Source organism: Zootoca vivipara, chromosome 6, assembly GCF_963506605.1.
Source record: "Zootoca vivipara chromosome 6, rZooViv1.1, whole genome shotgun sequence".
In the NCBI taxonomy this organism is placed as follows: Eukaryota; Metazoa; Chordata; class Lepidosauria; order Squamata; family Lacertidae; genus Zootoca; species Zootoca vivipara.
This window is the reverse complement of record NC_083281.1, coordinates 20,255,663-20,270,658: the sequence shown is the minus strand read 5'-3', so window position 1 is coordinate 20,270,658 and position 14,996 is coordinate 20,255,663. Positions and strand designations below refer to the sequence as shown.

The window sequence follows — 14,996 nt, the reverse complement described above, 5'->3', positions numbered from 1 at the left end:
TGTGAGAGAGAAATGTCCCTATTTCCACATGAGGAATGTTGGAGGGTATGCGCTGTTGCGCTCTGGTCCTGCTTGCAGCCTTTCCAGTGAGGCATCTTGTTGGCCACCACGAGAACAGGATGCTGGACCGGGTGGGATTTTGGCTTGACCTATCTGGGCTGATGTTATGTCCTTAAAAAACATGGGAAGACAGGAAGAGGCTGATAAAACGATGAAGAGAGCAGGAAGGGAACCAATTCCCTCTCAAAATACATGGGTAGCGGTGATGACAGGAGTTGAAGTGCAGCCCAAGAACATTTGAAGAGTCCTTCTGCATGGATCATGCCAGTGGCTCATCAAGTCAAGAATCCCATTCTCACAGTGGCCAACCGGGTGCGGAACCCCAAAAGAAGACTGGAATACATCCGGAAGGCCGCAGGATCTCCAGCCCTCATTAGAACTGAGGGTCGCCTAATGAAAGGTTAGCGATATATTCAGGGCCAACGAAAAGAAACATGTCTTCACTCGATGTGGAGTGCAACCTTTTGGCATACACTGCCCCAGATGTGTTGAAGGTCACTGGTTTTTATGGTCCCCTACCCTGGGAGACTAGGTCCGATAATGGTATTAGACATGGCTGCCAGGGACTGAGGATAAAGTCTGAGGAATGTGGCCAACATGCCTTCCTCGTATCTCTCAATCTTTAGGCTGTCCCTTTTGGAAGATTCTTGAAGCCCCTCTACACTGGGGTTGTTTTCGCAGGCAAATTCCGCAACATGCCATTGACCCAAGAATAGTGCATTAGTGATGAACTTCCCCCTAGAGACCATACACACACACACATCATACCACTTGAATACATAGTTGTTCTGCAATGGTCTCGCTGCCCAGAGGGGCATTTTTAGGCTACAGCACAAGCAATGCAACACACGCGGAGAACTCGATGCATGAAAAGTTACAGAGTTTCAGCTGGAATCTCCAGGAACAAGCACTGAATGGAAACCAAGCAGCATCTCCATCCTGGGGAAAAATTGCAGCCCACGAGCAGAATTGAAAGTGGGATCGTTGATCACAAAACGTCATGAACGCACAATAAAAAGACAGTCTACAGGGCAGTTCTACAATTCAGTGGTTGAAGCTGGAGTTTCTTGCTGTGAGCTCAGCTCTACTCCCCCAATTTCTCTTATACATCTCCCCATTCTGAGCACCAAGCTGACACCTGATGCCAAGGGTTTTCTCGGGCAGAATCCATGGTGGATCACGGCTGTGTAATTTTAAGTAAAAGGGACTGTGGAATTGCTGGTCACTGCAAGATGATACACATGCAAACAGAGAGGGGTCTGGTGCGTTTTCAGAATCAACACAGTGAAACAGGCAGCATTCCTCCAGGGAAGGTGAGCCCCCCTCTCCCCCCAAAAATACTTGCAGGTGACTTTAATCCGAAACTTCCTTCTGACCAGGCATTCCTGCTGCCTCTTACAGCCAGCTCTCCAGCTGAGGCAGGAATGGCACTGGAGCCAGAACAAAGGCCTGCTATTTTTACATCCACAGCTTTGCAAATACCTGTCAGATGGACCAAGTGCAGGAACCACAGCCAGGGCAGCATGCTTGATTGCTTACTGGGAGAACTAGGCATTGTGGGAAATCAAAATGGCGGCTCCCAGGTCCAACTGGCGGTGCAGATTTAGCCCACCAGGGTGTGGAAAGGGCTCTTTGCTGAAAGTCTTGTCAGATGTGGGGTCAGCTATTCCACCTTGAAGCACCAATTGCCCCTATTTTTCTCAGGCAGAGCTTTACCCGAGAGGTATTGGAAGGAAATGATTCAAAATTATTGATTAGTGATTATTAGAGATAGATAAAAGAGGATTTACTTTACCTTATTTTGTGGATAGGCTCCAGAAATATGTAAAAGTCTTAGCAGAAATTGGTGCTTGTACAGTCAATGTGCAGGGAGAGGGGATGAAATATTATTGTGATATCATTACTTTTAATTTGATTGAATATTGAAATGAAAGTTGGGAAAGGTAATGTACTTGGAGCAGTGATGAACGGAGGGAAAAGGAAGGAACATCTAGGGGCGCGAAGTCAGCTTTTAAATTTTTATTAAATGTGGTGACAATTTGTTAAAAATTATGGGGGGAAAAATAATTGGCAAAAAAGCACCTATTGCCCATCGTACCGCCTCACTCTGCTTTGTGCCCAGACAAGGCCTACTACGATGGCATGCTTGTGTAGTTGGGATAGCCACCCAGTTCTCGTTCCCACTAGCACTACGCAAAACCTTGTGGAGGGAAAAAGAAAACCATTTAATGCAAATGAGAAAAAGAATAGCCTTTATAGAAATAAACAGGGGTGGGGGTGGGGGGGGGAGAGATGTTGTACATTGCCAAAGATTCAAGAGCACTGGGAACAGAGGTCCTGTCTGCAAACTCCTCCAGACAAAAATCATACCGGGAAAGAGATTTTACAGCACCCCCCCCAAAAAGGGGTCACGACGACTCTTGCTTGCGAGGTGCTCCGCTTAGATGAGGATCCACAAGATCTGCCTCCTGACCCAATTCCGTTCCATCCTCTTTCCTCTCCCCAAAGTGGAGATGCCAAACTCGGGACGTTTGGCTCATAGCTTCCACACTTTGGCTGCTGGTGGAATGGAGCTGCCCTTTTCTCAAGCAGGGAGAGGGCACTGTGCCCCACATCAGCCCATGCTGCTGGCGACTGACTCACCCTGAAGCAGATCCTCCCCTGCTCGCGATGCTCCCGGCTGCAGAAGTCCTCCCTTCCCAAGCAGCGAGGGTACCGGTCTTCGAGGCAAGGGGAAGGAGCCGTAACGGCTGCGAGGGGGCGGCCCTGGCCAGGGTGGGGGAGACATCAGCACTCGACGCCGTAGCGGTCGAAGTTCCGGAGGATGACAGCCAACTGGAGGTGGACGGTGCCCATGGCGCAGGTCTGCAGGCGGTAGCGGTCGGCGCCCGTGTAGATCAGGTCAGTGTTGAGCAGCTGGGGGCCGCCTCCCACAAAGAGCTGGGAGAGCTGCTCCTGCCAGGAGCCCAGGGGGCGCCAGGTGACGCAGTCCAGCTGGTGGGAGCCAGGGGTGGAAGGCACGTGGCAGAAGCCGTATCCGTACAGCTCTGTGCGCCCAAAGGAGTCCTGGTGCCACACCTGGACGTGCAGCTTGGGCCAGCCTGGCAGGAAAGAGAGAAAGGGAGGGTCGTTTCTCTACGCAGCCACGGCAGCCCGGGTGGTATATGCACCAGAAAAGGAGGGAAGGGAGCAGGACCAACGAAGGAGGAGTGGCAGGCGAAAATGGTTAGAAGGCGCATAAATGCTGAGCTTAACCTGCAGAATAGGAGATCCAGAGGAAAGGGTATTTAAGGAAGACTGGAAAATGTTTGTAGAATACTCGAAGAATCATTGCAATCAGGTTAGGGCGTAAGCAGGACTGGAGTAAATTCAGCAGTAAAAGTTGCTTTGAGATAAAATGAGAAAGGGGAAATGCTGAGTACCGTATTTTTCCGTGTATAACCCCCCCATTTGGGGGGGGGAGACTCCTAATTGAGGAAATGGGGGGAGAGTGCCCAGACTTGTTGAGCTTTGGGGGGGGGTTGCCGGCAATTGTTCACCCGGCTGACCGCCGCTGCCAATCACACGCATCAGTGAAGCCACCAATCGCCCGTCCCACCTCCGCACTATCTGTGTACAAGACAACCCCCAATTTTTAGCATTTCTATTAAATAAATAAACCTCGTCTTGTAAACAGAAAATACGGTAATTAGAATATGCAGCAATAAGGGGGAATCAGAAGGAACAATGGAAGGTGGGAAAGGAAGTCTTATGTTTAATTCAATATAGTCGTACCTTGGAAGTCAAATGGAATCTGTTCCAGAAGTCCGTTCGAATTCCAAAACGTTCGGAAACCAAAGCACAGCTTCTGATTGGCTGCAGGAAGCTCCTGCAGCCAATCAGAAGTCCCGTCAGACGTTTGGCTTCCAAAAATAGTTCGCTTCCAGGTTTGCGGTGTTCAGGAGCCAAAACGTTTTGAGAACTAAGCTGTTCAAAAACCAAGGTACGACTGTACTGTATTGTGTTTGGTTTATGTGATTGTGAAAAATTATAAATAAAAGTTATTTTTTAAAAAGCAAAAAGGAAGGAAGGATAGCAATTTAAGTGCCCATAGCATCCCACAATGTCCTCTCGGTAGCGATGTTGGGAGGATTTTGATGGAAGCAGACACTATTGATTAGGCATCCCCAAACTTCGGCCCTCCAGATGTTTTAGACTACAATTCCCATCTTCCCCAGCCACTGGTCCTGTTAGCTGGGGATCATGGGAGTTGTAGGCCAAAACATCTGGAGGGCCGCAGTTTGGGGATGCCTGCTATTGATGTTCACTTACTCGTACCATGTAGAGGCAGTGTGGTGTAGTGGTTAGAGTGCTGGACCAAGACGTGAGACGCCGGGCTTCAAATCCCCACTCGGCCACGAAGCTCACAGGGTGACCTTGGGCCAATCATTCACTCTCAGCCCAACCTACCTCGCAGGGCTGTTGTTGTGAGGATAACATAGGGAGGTGGAGAATGAGGCATGCCGCCTTGAGCTCCTTGGAGGAAAGGTAGGATATATAAAAGCTAAATAAGATGAAATAAATAAATGCCTGTGCACTGAAATGGTGCAGAAAAATGTAATCAATTACATGAGATTCTGCTGCAGCAGACAGCAGGACCAGTGATGTAGTTTTTGTTGGAAGCCGAACTGCAGTGGCGCAGAAACACCACTGCATGCGATGAAGATGGCTTGGAAGAGAAGAGAATGCCTTTGTATATTTTCCCTGTCTCCTGGTGACCCTTACAACAGCTTGGAAGAGATTACACGGGTATAACATTCCTGCCCCCTCTGGGGGCAGAGAGAACAATGGCTTTTCTCAGGCTGCCCAGAAAGTTTCCGGCCAAGTTGAGATTTGAATCAGAAGCTTCCCTGATTGCGATCCCAACTACTCTGCTACACCAGGTTCGGGAACAAGGTTGTAGCATCAGCCATAGCTAGCACTCCTTAGAACCAAAAAGAGCTCCACCTCCAGAGATGGAAGTTCTGTGCTATATTTTCTGTAATCTTAGGGTTGGAGTCTACCATTAAAACTGAAACTTAAAATTTAAAAGTTCCCTGAGCATTAAGGAAGTACCACGGAGTTAAATTGGCATCTTATCTCCCTATAAAAATTACAACGTAGAGGAATAGCATTTCTCAAGTTTCAACTGAACCATTTTTTGCAAGGACGTTACAGAATGGTCTGTCTGAATTAAAAGAATGCAGGCAGGTTGTTGTTATTTAACGCAAAGAATAGTTAATAATCAGGGTAAAAGTACCCCTGAGCGTTAGGTCCAGTCGCGGATGACTCTGGGGTTGCACGCTCTATAGGCTGAGGGAGCTGGCGTTTGTCCGCAGAAAGCTTCCGGGTCATGTGGCCAGCATGACTAAGCCACTTCTGACAAACCAGAGCAGCGCACGGAAACGCCGTTTACCTTCCCACCGGAGCGGTACCTATTTATCTACTTGCAATTTGATGTGCTTTCAAACTGCTAGGTGGGCAGGAGCAGGGACCAAGCAACGGGAGCTCTCCGTCGTGGGGATTCAAACCACCGACCTTCTGATCGGCAAGCCCTAGGCTCTGTGGTTTAGACCACAGCGCCACCCATGTCCCATCTAATAATCAGGGTATTTCTTCCTTAATATAATAGCATCCATGCACACAGATTGTGGAGGGAATACTACACTATTCCTGCCACCGCAAAAACAGAATCTTTAAAGATATGTGTGTTTGAGTGTGTGTGTGGCATCAACATTTGAGGACCAGGGTCCCATTCAGACAGAGGCATGAAGACTTCTCAGTTGACAGATATATAAATGGAGAAAAGTAAGTCTGGAACATTGGGGCCCCAAAGGACACAAACGGCAGGAGGCCTGTCGCATTGCTACACAGTACCCAAATGTGTATGAGACAAGACCAGAGTGACAAAGCCATAACCAGAGTGAGTGTGGCACTTCACCGCAGAATAGAATAGCTTGATCTAAAAGGACAGGCCTCTGCCCCAAGGAGCTTGCAAACCACGACACTGAATACGTGGACATAGAAAAAAAAGATTCTGACACTCTTCTTGTGGAGGAGGAACTGTTTAAGAAACAGGAAGCAGCGAGCAGGGAAAAAATGGACAGTTCTCATGATGGAAGGATATAGAACGAGGAGTCCTGCAAGGGTCAGTATCAGGACTTGTGCTTTCCAATGATCTAAAGTTGGGGGTGGCAGTGAGGTGGCCATCGATAATAAATCATTCACGGTAGTTTAAACGAGAGATGGTGGAGAGGTCCAAAACGACTTCTCCAAACTCAGGGCTTATTCACCCACACTTTTCCTACGCTCTTTTCAGGCCCGGCCCGCGATTTAAAGCTCTATATAGGAACACATTTTTTCTTCCTTTTACTCCAGAGCTTTCCCTGTGAAAATCCGCTCTTTAAAGCTTAATCAGAGCAAATGGCCATCCGTGGGGAACCCAAAATGATGTTTGCTCCGATGGAGCACTGAAGATTGGGAAATTCTGGTGCATCTGACTAGGCGGTGGAGAACAGGATGCTGGTGTAGATGGGTCATTGGCCTGATCTGGCAGGTTCTTAAGAATTCAGTGCGTGGATAACAATGGTGACTTACCATAAAGAGCTGTTTGGCAGCATCTGTGAAGTGACATGAGCTAGCAGAAAGCACTCAACTGATGCTAAATATTAAGGTTATTATTATTGAGTCGGAGTCTGGCTCCTCCAAGCACTCATTTGACTCCATCCTCCTTCTCTCTCTTTCTCCTGCTCCCGCCACCATCTCCCCCTGTCAATTCGGAGCTCGTATTTCAACGTTAGCCAAGGTCTGGCTGGCCGGGGGTGGCGGTGGGGTTGTGTGTGTGTGTGTGTGTGTGTGTTATCTCTTCGCCTGAGCACTGTGTTCCCAGCAATAAAGGGAACCAGGGAGGCATGATTTATTAATTATGTGGAGTCTCGTCAGCCGAGAAGAAAAGGAAGCGGCGGGAGACTTTCGGCAGCTTTTCCGCATCAATCCATTCCTCCGTTCCCCTTGGCCTTTCCTTGCCCCCACCTTTCCGGTCCAGCTCAGCTCAGCTGAAGCGCAGCCTAGAAAAGGCAGCAAAGAGAAACCCACGCAAAGCAAACCGGCTTTACAGCACGCACAAAAAAAGCTGGCCGCTCCGACAATTAATCCCCTGCCATTCCAAACGGCTTCCCTTCACTGGCTGGCTTCTGAGCTCTTTTGTCTGACGGCGCGTTTACCGTAGACATGGATTAATTTTCTTTCAGGTAGCCAATTACATCGAATGTATTCTTTTGGGGGGGGAAGCAAGGGGTGAAATATAAAATAAACCGAGCCCAAAAGCACTGTCCCCACCCACCCCTGCTGCTGGGAATTCGAGAAGTCAGGAGCAGGCATCAAGGCCTCCCCTCAATTGTCCCACGTTAGGAGGGGAACTGAAGACTTGGCTGAAGATTCCAAGTTCCAAGGGAAAATGTCATGGGCTGGTTGGATGCAGAGGAATGGTGAGAGGAACCAGCAGGGGATTCACCAAGGGAAGAAGACTCAGAGCTCAGGGATTGGTGGTTGGAGAGCAAGCATGGTCAGAGGGAGGAGAGGGAGCAGAGTGGGGAGAGGGGTGTCAGAAGCTGAAGGGGTAACAGGGTTTAGTGAGCTGGGAGAGTCCGTGGCAGAGAGCAGTCCAGAATCAGAAGCAGAAGGAGAGGAGGGAGGCCAAGAAGCAGAGAGGCATGAAGAGAGCAGAGGGGAAGTTTGATTCACACAGGCACAGTCTCCAATTGCTGGGGGGAAACCCTGGAGAGGAGGGGGACTTAGGCAGTCATGGGGACCTTCAGTCTCAGCAACTGCTTCATGGGAGCAAGATCTGCCGGAGATCGGTTGCTGTGCTCACTAGGCCTGACACTCTTGCGCAGATTCTGTTTTTGCTAATAAAGTGTTACATCCAAGTTGCTCAGTGCGATTTACTGCTGGCTCGCCCCTGTCAGGCAGGTTCATAACAAGAGGCGAGACACAGTGCCTGATTTGAGCCGGGCTGTGCAATTTGCTTAAACACCCCTCTGCATTTCACGGCTGCAGGCTGGCTGGAGAGAATGGGGCCTCTAAGTCTATGCAGAGTACCTTTCCTCAACCTCTGAGCAACTGCTGGGGACAAGGAACCATTTCAAGCCAAGGGTCCGCACTCCCTTCTCAGCATCTTCCAAGGGGCCAATGGCGGGTGGAGCCAGAGGCAACAGTGGGAGGAGCAACAGATGCAAATGACGCCTTTGTGCACTAGGCTAGCTGCAACCCACAGCCCTCTCTGTCCTCCATCCTGAGCCACTGAGTTCTTGCAGGAATCAGTCAAGTGGGGATCCAGAGATTTCTCCACCATAAATCCCCAGCCCCACCTTTCAAGCCAGAATCCCCTGAAGAGAGAGGGCTTTCCGAAGGCAACGGCTCTACGATGCAACTGGCTGGGGCCCACTGGTAGGGTGGAAGGCAGGGAGGTGAACAGCAGGTGGCGTCAGAGGCAACGAAAGGCAGAGCCAACTATTTGCCTCTATCCTCCTCCTCCCTGCTGAGTTGTACAACAGCAAAACTAAGAAGGCAGAAGCAGACCGGCAGTTAGGGATCTCTCCGCACAAGCCTGTTCCTAAATCCCCATTTGTTGTTTTCTGAGATCCCTTGACTGGATTTATCTCAGGAGACAGGCAGGGGAAGGCTGGATGAGGGCAGATTGAGCTTGGCGTAGCAGGGCCCCATTTGCCCTAATAGACACTGCCTCAATGACAATTTCTGCTCGGACTTGGGCCAAAGTCTCAATGGGGAAGACAGGAGATCAGGCTGGTTGGGGGCGAATGGGTGGGTTCACGAGTCTCCGTAAGTGGGGCAGATTCTTGGCCAGCAAAGTATGTGTTATGAAGCGTCATTCACACTGACAGAGCCGGGATTTGGGGCAACGTAGCCAGCTAAATTCCTGGCGAAGGTTGGCTGGCAGCCACACTGCAGAACTGTAGCACCAGTTGTAAGAGGTGGCTTAGTTATTTAAGAGCATAGTTGTTCAGTGGGTTGCCTTTTAAATTGGTTAAATTGCCACTCAGGAAGAGCGCTCATTGCTCATACTCGCTTTTCTATCTCCCAAAAGCGAATGTTCAATTTTTGAAGATTTCACCCTTATTATCCAAAAGGTGTCAGTTTAGAATGACATTGCTCACGCTGCAGGGGCCGATGGGGTTTGTCGACCTGGGAAGGGAGCCCACCTAGGAGAAGGAAAACCCTGCTGCCTTGCAGAATATCTCTGGGAGAAGAAAAGGCTGAGGGGCAAACCCTACACAGATCCAGAGCGGAGTCCCTAAGGCGGTTGGATGGCGCCTTGTAGGCCTCCTTCCAGCAACTCCTGCAGCCCAGCTGGTGCCAAACGTCTTGCTCTGCTTTCCTTTGGACCCCATCAGTGAGGCTGAGAAAGGGGGTCTTATCCTTTGGGCAGCCCAGGACCTCCAGACACACTGCCCAGGCTTGCGCCCCGGGGAGGTCACTTCGGTGCTGCTATTATAGTCAACAAGGCAAGTGTTCTGCTTTGCCTGCTCAAGCCACCAAGGTCACGCAGAAACCTGGGACCTCTACAGACTGATTTGTTTATTTTTGTGCATCTATTCTGCAATATGTTATTGATGCAATTATATCTATGCTGCAGCACCCAGCAATCATTCTGCTTTATTAGATTGCAGGTATGTGAGGCCTGGATTGGGGGGGGGGCATATGCCCTGGTGGCCTAGCTAGCTTCCACTGCATAACCAGGATGCTACCAAAGAAAATGGCCCTCTGTGGATCAGTAACCGCAGCCAGCTCAAAACATTAGCAAGCGGTCACTGGGTGATTTGCCTGCAGCGTGTTAGGCGTTTCCCTGTCCAGCTGCAGCTGTGTCTTGCAACACACACAAAAATGTTATTTAAAAGGATCTCGTGTTTTTAACGGGGCAATAGCCAAGAACTGTGGAGGAGGAAGGGAAAGGCAACTGATATCTCTTACCCTGCAAGCCTTTGGTGGCAAAGTGGGCGTCAATGGGGTGGGACCAGTAAGCCACATCATCCAGCTGGGGGTGGTCGACTTGGGTCTGCCCTTCCCGGAATCCTGACAGCAACTTCCAGGCACCACCTGGGAGGAGAAAACCCGGATGTCTTGGTTATAAATAGACAAAGCTTTGCCTCATTTATCAAGTCTAAAGATGGGGGGGGGGGGAATGCGGCAGGGGAGCTGACATCCTCTTTAGTAGTGTCACTTAAATAACGCAGATGGCGTTAAGAGAGAAAAGAAGCATGATAACACTTGACGAAGCAAACTGAACAAGAATGGCGTATAAATCTGAGGAGAAATTCAACCGAGAAGCTTTTTTGTCTTTCTTAGCTCAGGCCTTCTACACAGCAGGAAAACACTAAATGAAACATACAGAGGAAAACTCCCTCGGAACTACGCAGCCGATCCTGCTCCTCTGATCAGTCGCTAAGCAACACCTGCCCCGTCCCCCGCTGGCTGACTTTAACAGGAACAGAATTAACCCATAAATCACACACTGAATTATCTCTGCTGTTGCACTTCCAACACCCCCACCATCTGAACCCACAATATCCCACTTCCCCTCCCAGGGTGGGTGGCAGTTACCAAGCCTCCTCAGCCCTCCCCTTTCCTGTGATCTCTGGACCATAATGCACCACCAACCTGTGTGAATCCCCCATTTGCAAAAAAGGCTGCTGCTAGGAAATCCACTGGCTCCCACGATCTGACCAATCACATGCACTTCAGCCATGGGCCTGCAGTGGGAAAGGACCTTAAAGAGAACAGAGACAGCCAGTCAAAGGCTATCATATTCCAGACCACTTCTGAGATTTCACATGTGTTTTAGGGTTACCTTGGTGGTATTGAGGCCTGGAAACTTGGCTCGAAAAACAAAAGCAAAGTTCTCCAGATTCTGAATTCTGCATTTGCTGTTGCATTTCAGACTTTTCCTTCTCCTCGCATATTCCCAGTCAGGACTCTGGTATCCCTTCTCCTGTACTACACAGATGAAAATCTGTGCTGGGGTTTTCCAATCTCACTTTTTCTCCAGGTCACGGCAACCCCCCTGCGACTGATTCAGACTGCTGTTGCTAAAGTAAAATATCTCGCTCCTGTCACCCCCAACCTCTCAAGTATTTACTTCTTACTTGAACTATTGAAATCTAGATTTTGTACGAAGATTGTTTGAAGTATTGCTTCCCTAAGGCTATATGTTTGTGTTATTAGATGTATCTACTGTATTAATAAAAACAGAAATGAGACTCAAGTTACTCCTGTATGACCAATTACTACCATGCAAAAACAAACTGAGCATTTCCACAAGATTTCCAGGTGTAACTTTCCTTGTTGCAACTCCGTTTTCAATACACCTAAGCTGGGGGGGAGGGGTGTCTCAGAGAACTCTGCATCTGAAGATAGCAAAACAAGGTGGGGGTTGTAAACTGGGTTTGCTGGGGGAAATGAAATGTACTGTAAGGAAAGTATGGTAATTAAATGATTTAACGGTGATCTTCCAACGAACACTGGTGACACGAAGAGCCTAGCATTGGTAAGCAGGCAGCGAGATTTATATATAAAATTCTTTGTCTCCCAAGTCACCACCACAACTCTTGCAAAGTTGGAAGGTCGATTTTTAGCACCGACAATTGCGCTCCAAGGTTGTACACCCGCCACCCGTCCTCAGTTTTCACGTGTTCTGCTTGAATCGAGAGGGGGAAAGAGAGGTGGCTAAAACGTCACCCGTTCACACGTGCAAAAGACACGCGACTCCTCCGTGTCCCCCTTCCCCCGGCGCACGCATACCGCACGCCACGCGTTCCATTACCTGCCAGCCTCGCGAATTCCTCAAAACTCCCTCATCCCGCCCTCGCCGGCGCCTCACTACCGTCCTGCCCTCACGGTTTCTGGGCCGCGGTTGCCGCAGCAACTGGGAAGCCACGCCCAGGGTGGGGCTCTGATTGGCTAGTTGGGGGAAAGTCCCGCCAGCCCAAGGGGAAAGGGGAAGAAGGGCGGTGGCGCCGCCATCTTGAGCGAGGCAAAAAAATAAAAAATAAAACCCGCCATCTTGGACATAGAGATAGGAAAATGTGAAGAGTTGCGCATGGTCGCAATTTCTGTCTATACTGTAATCAGTTTTATGAACAAGGTCGGTTTCCGATTTTGTAGCTGAAGTTTTTGGCTGTGCCACTGTGATTTTGTTTAAGATTATCTTAAACAGTTGTTTATTGGTTACAGGTAGTTAGCCGTGTTGGTCTGACGTAGTCGAAACAAAATTAAAAAATTCCTTTCAGCAGCACCTTAAAGACCAACTAAGTTTTTATTTTGGTATGAAAGCTCATACCAAAATAAAAATTTAGTTGGTCTTTAAGGTGCTGCATGAAGGAATTTTTTTATTTAGTTGCTTATTGGATAACTGAGGGCAAGGAAGCAGCTGTGATTCAAAGAGCCATGTTGAGTGTGTCATAGGGAAACTTCGGTAGGAAAAGGGTTGGGTTTCCGCTCCTCCCTTGTGCCGCCATCTTGTGTGGGTCCCAGAGAGCCGTCGCAGTGCGCCCATCTTGGGAAGGTCGTTCTTTTCCCTGTTGCCTAGGCAACGGAATTGGTTCTTGGCGAGAGTTGGGTTCAAATGCTAGTTCAGCCACTGAGTACGGTGTGGAGACAAATGAGCCCTAGTTGCCGTATGAAAAATGGAATATCAGCTTGGTTTACTACCTTTCCCTCTTCGGCAGATACCTTGTTTCTTTAGATGTAGGCAGAATCTGAAGTAATGCAGCTTTTCATATTAAATTTCATGGTACACCACTTAGACCTCTGCTTCTTCTTTCTTTCGTTTTTTATTTGTTTTTTTATTAATTTTTCCAAATTATTACAAATCAAACCAAATTACTTCTGCTTCTTTTGGAGTTACTAAAGGCAGAGGGGCTCTGCCACATGAAAATCAAATGGTTTAGTTTCAATAAATAAAAAGGTAGTGATGCTGTTGCCATGATGTGAAATTAGGCACATTTTTTGCACATTGCGTGGGCTGCTCAGAGAAGAGTCGAGACAGCATGAGTAACCTACTTCCAAAGGGAATAACCTCCACTTCAAATTACATTTTAGATAGCTAGAGACAGTATATTTTTCAGGGTATGCCATATACAAAGCTAGCTCATCCCTGCTATCATGCCTATTTGTGGACCGCAGCTCCCGTTATCTAAAAATAATGCATTTGCAGGAAATCATTAAGTGAGCATTCGCATACTGAGTCAACAGTTTCCATCCATGCCTATTGTTATAAGAATTTTGAGGTCATATATATATATATAATAATTGTTCATAAAACATGTACATGAATGTACAGAAACATGTCTGAAGCAGCACAGGAAAACAGGCCTGACTGACACCATTTTGACTCTCTCTGACCAGGTGTTCCTCTGCAAGGAAGAAGGGGGGTGGGGGGAACCTTCTCATTGTCTCAGGAATTAAAGTGATAATCCCTGGCATCCTGATACCTGACTGCCAGACAAAAGGGTGTGATTAACTTGGCTGGGAAACAGGGAAATGTAAATATCTCTCAATTTTGTTGATTAGGTTCTGGGGGCAGGGGGCAGGGTCCAGGGTGCTCAGATTACTGCCACCAGACCTCCCCTTTCATGATGTACCTATGATGAATCTAGGGAGGGGGGGTCTTGGGCTACACCCCTTCTGTGACATATGGATGATGCTTCTGGGGGGTGGGCTGAAACCAATTTCAAATCTCTTTTTAAGGTTACAGGTAGGTAGCCGTGTTGGTCTGGATCGAAGTAAAATAAAAAAATTCCTTCAGTAGCACCTTAAAGACCAACTAAGTTTTTATTTTGGTATGAGCTTTCGTGTGCATGTATCTGAAGAAGTGTGCATGCACACGAAAGCTCATACCAAAATAAAAACTTAGTTGGTCTTTAAGGTGCTACTGAAGGAATTTTTTTATTTTACTCTTTTTAAGGGCAAGACATCTTTGTTTGGGGTTCCTTCCTTGTTCTCCTGTGTGAGAGGAAGGACCCTGTTGCAACAGCAAAAATAAAAGTGCCTTGCTTCGCACGTCCTGGTTTGGTCTCTGTTATTTGGTGGGCAGGAGACGCTTAAACTTTGTCTGCTTGCCAGGATACCTGGACTCTTCCTGGGTCAAGGATCCACTTAATTCTAGGGCCGTGTAGCTCTGCAAAATTTTTACAACACTATAGAAATTTTTCTAATGCGTTCCCAACCATGGAATTTTGACCCCAAGATTGGGGGGGGGGGACAAAAAACCCTGAAACCTTGCAAAAGGCAGACAAGGAAGGAGGAAATGCTCTTTTATTTTATTTTAAAAAACCTTTGCTCCCATGTACAACAAGGCGGTTCTCATGGACTCTGAGATTTGCAGGAATACAAAATATGTTTAGGAGGACTCTAAGATGGGGAAACTGCCCCAAGAGGATTTGCATACTGAGTGGCCATAGAACCTAAAGATCTGCTACCTGGGAAATCCTTGAAATGGATTTTTTGCTTTTGGGGGTGGGGGTGGAATGGAGTTTTCTGGGAAAGGGCATGGCTGGCTGCATTCCTGACATAAGAATGTTGTTGTTTAATTGTTTAGTCGTGTCCGACTCTTCGTGACCCCATGGACCGTAGCACGCCAGGCACTCCTGTCTTCCACTGCCTCCCGCAGTTTGGTCAAACTCATGTTGGTAGCTTCAAGAACACTTTCCAGCCATCTTGTCCTCTGTCGTCCCCTTCTCCTTGTGCCCTCCATCTTTTCCAACATCAGGGTCTTTTCCAAGGAGTCTTCTCTTCTCATGAGGTGGCCAAAGTATTGGAGCCTCAGCTTCAGGATCTGTCCTTCCAGTGAGCACTCGGGGCTGATTTCCTTCAGAATGGATAGGTTTGATCTTCTTGCAGTC

At 48.2% G+C, this 14,996-nt stretch overlaps 1 protein-coding gene across 1 annotated transcript; it reads right to left on the bottom strand.

The window, feature by feature from the left end:
* Positions 1-2,126: 2,126 nt before the first annotated feature.
* On the bottom strand, positions 2,127-12,042 carry B9D2 (B9 domain containing 2). Its single transcript, XM_035118606.2, has 4 exons — positions 11,918-12,042; positions 10,756-10,864; positions 10,069-10,194; positions 2,127-3,161 (listed from the first exon to the last, which is right to left on the bottom strand). The coding sequence occupies exons 2-4, from the start codon at positions 10,841-10,843 to the stop codon at positions 2,848-2,850; spliced, it is 528 nt and encodes a 175-aa protein (XP_034974497.1). The 5' UTR covers positions 10,844-10,864; positions 11,918-12,042; the 3' UTR covers positions 2,127-2,847.
* Positions 12,043-14,996: the final 2,954 nt, after the last annotated feature.